This window comes from Alligator sinensis, unplaced genomic scaffold, assembly GCF_000455745.1.
Source record: "Alligator sinensis unplaced genomic scaffold, ASM45574v1 scaffold1008_1, whole genome shotgun sequence".
NCBI lineage: Eukaryota > Metazoa > Chordata > Crocodylia > Alligatoridae > Alligator > Alligator sinensis.
The window spans coordinates 236,888-244,794 of record NW_005842013.1 but is presented as its reverse complement, the minus strand read 5'-3'; the positions used below and the strand labels follow the sequence as shown (position 1 = coordinate 244,794).

The 7,907-nt window shown below is 51.7% G+C and overlaps 2 protein-coding genes across 2 annotated transcripts in view; one reads left to right on the top strand and one right to left on the bottom strand.

Annotated features, from left to right (window-relative positions):
• Positions 1 to 4,839, top strand: part of MYO7A (myosin VIIA) — a 108,257-nt gene extending 103,418 nt beyond the window's left edge. The window contains exon 48 of the mRNA XM_006021952.2: positions 1,543 to 4,839. Within this exon, the coding sequence (XP_006022014.1) occupies positions 1,543 to 1,632 (90 nt within the window). The 3' untranslated portion in view covers positions 1,633 to 4,839. The remainder of the gene's footprint in view (positions 1 to 1,542) is intronic.
• A 3,004-nt stretch (positions 4,840 to 7,843) lies between these two features.
• Positions 7,844 to 7,907, bottom strand: part of GDPD4 (glycerophosphodiester phosphodiesterase domain containing 4) — a 36,272-nt gene continuing 36,208 nt past the window's right edge. The window contains exon 15 of the mRNA XM_025202072.1: positions 7,844 to 7,875. Coding sequence (XP_025057857.1) covers positions 7,844 to 7,875 — 32 coding nt within the window. The remainder of the gene's footprint in view (positions 7,876 to 7,907) is intronic.

The following is a 7,907-nucleotide window of genomic DNA, read 5'->3' as shown; positions in this document are numbered from 1 at the left end:
CAGGTGGTCAGGCGAGATGATCTGTTCAGGTCCCTCCTGACCCTAGCTACTATGAAACTATAAGTGGTGGTAGCACCTTTGAAGTCAGCGGACCTGCTTTGTTTTGCATCGGTGGTAGATTAGTACACGAATGGCAGCACAGATACCTCTGCAGCTGTTGCAGTGGACTTGGTTGCCACCGCATCTGCTGACTCCTTCAAGTGGAGCCAGGGTGGTGAGATGGTCGGACGTTTTGCCAACCAACTGAGTCATAGACCTGTAGAGTCACAGAGAAGCTGGCTGGAAGGGACCTCCAGAGGTCATCTAGGCCAATCCCCTGCCTGAGGCAGGATCATCCTGATCCAAACCATGCCAGACAATCCATAATCTCAACTCTACCTAAGACCACTATCAACCGCAATACAACACAGACATCACATGCTAACCTGCCACAGGTAAAGCAGGGGGACCCCGGCAGCCAACATCCTGCTTCTATAAAAGGTTGTTAATATGCTTGAGAGATCCCCAGGGCCATGCCCCCCACTGCAGGGGAAGGCAACCCTCCCCACCACCCCAGTACATACCAATCTGACGATGGAGTAAAATTTCTTCCTGACCCCAAATATGGCATCAGTCTGAGCAAACGGGCAAGACCCTCCTGCCAGCAACCTCCAGCTTTGGTCCCAGCAGGAGCAGTGGCACAGCCCAGTCAAATCTCCAGTGTTGGCTGTAGCCAACACCCAGTGCCTCTCAGGGTGGCTTAAAAACACATGTAGCAGAAATAGGCAGCAAGCAGGCTGCATTGCCATCGCAGCAGTGCACAGCTGTGGATTTTGATACTGGACTATGGCACAGTGAAGAGCAGATGTGCTGTGGGCCCAGATGGGGCCTTGAATCTATTCCCCAGATCCTGCGCCCAGGCATTGCATAAACATACAGGCATTACCAGACGGTGTATGTACCCAGAGCTCAATGCCCTGTCTCCAATTGCAGCCGGGACCAGGAAACTCTAAAAACTCCAGTGTTGGGCAGCGTGGGATAATCTGTCTGCCTCGTTAGAGCCAGCCATTCCCCTTTAATGGGTAGCTATCAACTGAAGCTCCAGTTATGAGGTCCAGGATCCCCGCCAGCAGTTGTGTTGTCACTGGATACTCTGGATAGTCTTGAGATCCACAGACACATCCGGTGCCACTTTGAATCCCTTTGCCTCAACTGATTCCTGTGCCCCAAGTCTCACAGTTTGATGGAGTCTTGTGTGAAAAAACAACTCCGTTCATTGGCTGTGAATTTGGCACTTTTTCAGGGACCGTGGCTGGCTTCTTGTTTTGGGCAAGGGTTGGGGTGCGGGGCATCCCCTGGGGAACACACGGAAAGGTGGAAAGGTGGGGAGAGGGCAGGGGTGGTTGGGGATGGGCTTGGAAATGGGGGTGGGAAGGTGGGGAGAGGACAGGGGTGGTTGGGGATGGGCTTGGAAATAGTTGCTTTCAGGCAGCATGAATGAGCAAGCAGGTGTAAGGCTGTAGAGGTGGGCGACATGTCTCATCTCCCCTTGCTTTCTGCCAGGGCTACAAGATGGACGACCTCCTGACATCCTACATCAGTCAGATGTTAACAGCCATGAGCAAACAGAGGAGTGCAAAGGGGAGCAAGTGAATTGAAAGAAGCCCCTGGCAGGTGACCCTGGAGCTAATTCACCAGCTGGGGCCGGTGGGGTATCCCTGCAGCTGGGGGAAGACCTTTTCCTCCCAGATGTGGAAAATGAGCCGGACTCCACATGGCAGCTCTTCAGACTCTGACATGGAGGGCTCGAACCCCACCTCCCCTTCCAGTGAGGATGACTATCTATGATGATGACCTCCAAACTCCTCCTCTCCAGCTGTTGAACCCCACTGCGTTCTAGACCTCAAAGCTTTCCAGGTGACGCCACCGCTCTCAGACAGTGACTGAGCAACAGAGAAACTCCAGCAGGATATTTATCATGGCACCAAGAGAATGAACTGGTGAAGGACTGTGAGGAAAAGATGAATCACTCTTCATAAGGAGAAACTGATCCAGATGTTACAGGTTTCTGAGATGTTCCAGGCCTCAAAGAGTTGCAGATCACTAATGCAGCCCTACTCCAGCATGAAGCAAGATCCTGTGAGCAGCCCAGGGCTTATTTTGGCTGTTACAAAAGACCATCCATTTTCTGTTCTTAAAAAAAAAAAGGTGCATTAAAATAGGATTAAAAGTAGGTGAAAAAAAACACATATAGAACAGGACAAACCACATGTAAAACAGGTGGTATCGTGAATGCACTGAAGATTGGGCGCATTTTGCTAGAAGTATTTAAAGACCAAGTTTTGAAGTTCTGGTTCTTATTCTTTTATTTATTTAATTTAAAAAAAAAAAAGAAAAGTTAAAAAAAACCCCACAAAAACGCTGGTTTCTGGCAGGCTGACTCTGGGGAAAGTCAATAGGAAGGCCTTGCTCAGCTCCAGAGGACTAACCCAGTAGACTCACTCAGAGATACACCTTCAAAAGGACAAGACTGAGGTTGAATGGCCATAGGTCAAGCTTTTCTAACCTGAGAGCAGCCTAAAGCTCAGCACCCAATCCTGGTGGAGCAGCCTGGGAATGAAGCTGCTGAGATCAACTGACCCCCCACTTTCAGACTGCACCTAGGAGGAGCGTGAGTTGTAGCTAGAAGGCTACACATAGAAGAAAGGGTGCCCAGCTTTAGGTCCCCAGGTCTGGAAAACCTCAACTGAACCATGCCACGGTGTGTGCAACCCTGCATGTTTCAGGCGCACTGCCGTTCCTTTCTTTGCAAAGCAAATGCAGTGCAGCGTTGCATGCATTTCAGCTGCGCTCACTGCACAGTTATTGTGTTACATCAGTCTGAGGTGATGGAGGAGGGCAGAGATGCTGGAAGTGAAGAATAAACTCTGTGTACCAATCTAGTAACAGTCCTTCTTGTCTGATTTGCCCCAGCAATGGTAGGCTGAAACCCTCCCAAATCCCAATTTTGACTGGTTTCCATCTCTCCGTTAACTAAACCAAGACTTTACTGCCAGCCAGCCCCAAGCTCTGGGGAGCATCTAGATCCAGAGCTGAGCTCTGTGGTGTAGAAACATCTCTCCCTTTTAAATGTAGCCCTTCTGAGCAGGTGAGGATGCTGCTGACAGACAGGTGCAACGAAGGCTAAAAAATTGGCCCTGGCAATACAAATCCAAGTGTTTCCCAATGCAGAAGAAACAACTTGTTGCTCGCCTCATACAAAGAGCTCAACACCTCTATAATCCTCCCCAAGATCACAGGCTATGTCCACCTGATCCTACAAGTGGCCTCCAATACACAAGATGCCCCTGAGATGCCCCCTGAGCCTCTTCTCCCAGCAGCACTGAGTTTCAGCGGCAGGTAGGGACATCACCTTCTGTTTTAGGAGGTTTCATGTTGCATGGATGAGCAATAGAGATAACTGCAAAGGATGTGTTTGTTAGAACAAGGTGGGGCCACGTACAACCAGAGAGAGCACAGCAGGTTAGACTGGAAAGGCCCCAAAATCTAAGTCTAAACAGAATTCATGCATTGAGCACATCTGATCATCTCTTGTGTCCTATATCTGTAACAAAAGACCTCAATCAGTTGGGTCCTCTGGTGAGGTGGGAATCGACCGACTTCAACGGGTTTTGGGTGTGGTCTCTGGTTTGCACAGCAGGTTTGCCACCTGCCAGTCAAGTCCTTCACGTCTGGGGCTGTTGTGATCAAACATCTTAAAGATGGAAGGGACCTTACGCATCCTACCCAACGGCTGGCTTTGCTGCACCTAAATGATGGCACAGGTACTCCGTGTGTCACCAGGTAAAGTGCAGACAGGGCTCAAAGTGTTGTGTGGCTCCCAACAGGCTGCGCTAGAAAGGAATGAGTTTGAAAGAACGTGGCATCAGGCGAGGCCATAGGACAATTTTGGTCCTGGTGCCACTAATGCTGAGCGGCTCTCCATAGAAATGGGCTTGGTTCTCTTGGCACCTTTGGGTGAGCTGGGCTAGTTTGATAAGAGCAATCTCCTTTTTTAACTCTACAAAGTCCTAATCCCAGTAACTTCCTCATCTGCTTCCCCTGTTCTGCTTTCCTTCCATTCCTCTGCTCTCAGCACATACTGTTCATTGTCACGGCCTCGTTATGCGCAAAAAGCAAGTCTTCCCAAGGGGCCGGTACCAAATTAACTCCTGCTATAGTGCACGAGACACAGTAGCATCCTGGGGTTAAAGAGGTGATCCTCCCTCCCACCTCCTCCCCAGCCCAGGTTGTTCCACCAGCCGAATACAACCACTGGGATGCAATTTTGCTCCAACTCCCACCAGAATCAATCAAAGCAACTCACCTGAAGCGGTGTGCCTTGCCCTGAGATAAAAGCAGCATGAAAGCAGAACTGAGCTCCCTGCATCGCCACCATCATTGGCACTTTCCAGGTGAAACTCCCCCTACCAACTGCAATGCTTAATATTTCACCAGTGACCCACTGCAGCCTGCTGCCCTGTCCCAAACCAGGTACTCTTCCCTTCCAGCTGCCTACTCCAGAGGTCTCCAGCAGTGTCCAGCTGTCTAGTGCTCTCACGCGCAGTAGACAGTACAACATATCACTGTTCTCAATGGTTGTGCCACCTAGAGCCATTCACCACTGTGCAGGTTGTCATGCAACGGCCTCGTTAACACGTACCGCTCGTGCTCCCGGTCGTAATTATCCTGAGCGTGTGTTTCCTGTGTCCGAAGTCCGTTTGGAATCCATGTGTGTGTCATACCGTGTGTGTCTTAGAGCCTGTTTGTTTGTATTCACACAAGTGGTGTAACATGAAAACTTCTGTCCCGGTGAAATACTCTAATAAAAAAAATAAAATAAAACCGTGCATGGGAGGCTCTTCACTGAGCGATTGAAGGAGCTTCTTCACTTTGGCTTAATGACGAGAAGGCAATGGGAAGATCATTGCTTGCAATGACCCCCCTCGGGAGAAGAGCCGTGGTATCAACAGACTCCAATGGCTGGTAGCTAATTATAGCTCACTCGGGCTGCCTATGAGGTGCAAATTGAACTCCAGTGGGAGGTGGAGTGAGGGTAATTAGCCACTGGAATAAATTTGCAAGGAACGTGATGGACTCTCAAACCACTGATGCCTTTCAAGTGAGACGCGAGGTCTTCCTAAGAGGTATGTCAAGCCATTGACTTAATGCAACACAGGCCTCTAAGTGCAAGTCTTGGCCGTGAGGGCCTGCAAATCTGTCAACCCCCAGAAGAGTGCTAGCAAAATGTATATATTCACCATGTCTTGCCATCAGCTGAAACCCGGGAAGGACATAGGTGTTGCAATGCCTAACTTCCACACAGCCTGCCAGCTCAGCCCAGGTAGGGAACCCAACCATTAACACCAGCACACGTACACCCAATCCCCAAAAACGTTGCCCCCTCCCTGATCTTTTTCAGCCAGGCCTAATTCAGTAGGTGAACTCAGCCCACCTCTACACCTGGGCCCCGCCGGCCGCGTGAGCAGTGGAAGGTGCATTTTGCGACTCCTGCTAGAGGGAAGTCTGTGCATCTGCAGGGATAGGCTGCAACTGAGTGAGGGCTTTAAAGCTCTCCATGGTGCCAAAATGTTGGTCTTACGGGTCTGAAGAGGCTGAGCCTCAATCCTTGTGTGGCTCCAGCCATTGCTTTTGGCAAGCAAATGTTACCCCGCAGCAGGGCAAAGAGAAGCACGCAGAGTGAGGATTTACTTGTCCGCTGTCCCTTCAGCCCCCTCCATTTCTGTAGACATTGCTCATTCTCATCATTTCCAGCCTTTTGCCCAGAGGGAATTTTGTTTTACTGCTTAGACGTTCCCGAAACCCGATGCCGAAACCCAATGGCCGTGATGCTACGAGAGCTGACGTCTTTGTCTCTTCCTCTGGGCTGGGAGTTTTATTTAGCAGAAAAAGCCCAGCTCTTCAGGGGCTACAGGAGCTGTACACCCATGTTGAATAACAGGCGCCATGGGCCTTCCTCCCAGGCCTGCAGGGGAAGATGTGAGCTCATAACAGCACCCGAGCGCATGAGCTCAACTTTATTTAAAATAGCAGCCGCCGTTTACAAAGAAACGCGTCATTGCATGTTCAAGTACAGGTTGTATGGCTTAGTCCTAGAAAGCGCCGACCCCCCTCCCCACACAGAGAGGGAAAACCGAGGGCTGAGGCCCACCATGGGAATCCAGCAACCACCTGGATTTAGGGCCAATGATAAGGGATGCTGTGAAGGGGAAAGGTTTGGGGGGTGGGACTCATGGGCAAGTCAGTGCAGCACAGATTGTGCACTAGGTTTATAGTCATGGGGGTCACCTCTCCAAAGTGCTGAGCCCCCATTTCCAAGACCATGAGTGAGTCCCCACATGCTTGGCCTCTCTGGGGAGGCTGCCCTAAGAGGAGATGTGCTTCTTCCTCTCTCCTGGCAGGGCTGAGGCAGAGCAGGGTGGAGTGAAACGTGGCATCGCCCTCTCCCTAGGCTGTACCTATGTTGTGGGCAGACACGGGACTCTCAACTCCATCCTCCGCCCCATATGGCACCAAGACACGCAGCCTTCACATGCTGCTGCAGCAGCACATGTGGACTATTCAGATGCACACAGTATGGAGCAGCCTTGACCATGCCAAGGTCTGAAGTGGGGGTTGCCAGGAGAGGCAGGAGACACAGGGCACAGCCCAGAGGAGGGGCAAGCAAGGTGAAACATGGGACAAGTTCTCTGTAATGTGCTCAATCTGCTGGGAAACTGCAGGGCTGAGACTGGGGGATTCAGATGCTTAGTGGAGGCAACCAGGTGGAAGGCATGCCTCTGCCACCCCGGCCCTCTGGGACGCGAGGGTGAGGATCTGCATGGTGCCTTGGGGCTTTACACACCCATTTCCCACTGGTGTCAGTGGGAACTGGGTGGCCAAAGCTCTTCAGCAATCCCAGCCGCCCTCTTTCTCAAGGAGTGGCAAGCGGGAGGAGTGTCATGCAGCAGGGCCCTTCCACCAGTGGTGCCGTCACCCCCAACCACACTGGGGCCCTACTGTGAAGGAGGTGCTAACCCATTGAAACCACATGCTCTTCTTGGGCCCGGCCCAAATCCCAGTAAGACCAGTGGTGTGGCACTTACTGACTTTGATGGAGTTTGGATCAAGTCCGCTACCTCCCGACCCCTCGCAACACCCCGGATGAGCTGGCTGCCACCCTACCCAACCCTCAAGGCTGTAGCTGGGGCCGCCCCTCACCGCAGCAAGGGGGACGGTGACACGCAGCTTCTCACCTGGAAGCAGGTGATTGCAGGGAGCCTGGCCGAAGTGCTCTGTACAGAGTGGCTCTAGTTCTCCACATAAAAATACATTTAAAAAAACACGGGTGTTATGCACTTGGGAAAAGCCACATTTCCATGAGACTTTTTCTGATATTAAAAGAGTGGGTGGGGGCACTGAGACAGGCCCAGCTCTGTCTCGAGACCCCCTTCCTCTTATGTCTCAGTTTCTGGCTGCACATGCTTGCCCATCCATCCGACTTCCCAAGCAACCTCCAAGAGCTGCCACCAGGAAGAGCCATCTAGGAGGAGTCCGAGGCATGTAGGAAGAGAAGGGCATCTCATGGGCATCAAGGTGTGGGCCAGAGGTGTGAGGCATCTTGGGCTTATCCATATTCCCCTGCCAATCTCCAGTCCTAAGCTGGGACCTCTCAGCAGGCATGAGGGTGGCCCCTCTCACTTCAGTTACTTGCAGTCACCCTGTACTGAGTACCCAGGCCAATGCCTTCGTGGAGCTTTAGCTTCTGGGCAACATCCATTCTCTGCACCGTGGGCCGGGTATCCACACCTTGGGGCTTGCTCCCTTAGACCAGCACAGATGGCAAATCATTGAGCTCTGAAAGAGAGAGGCTGTTCATGGGACTGCTG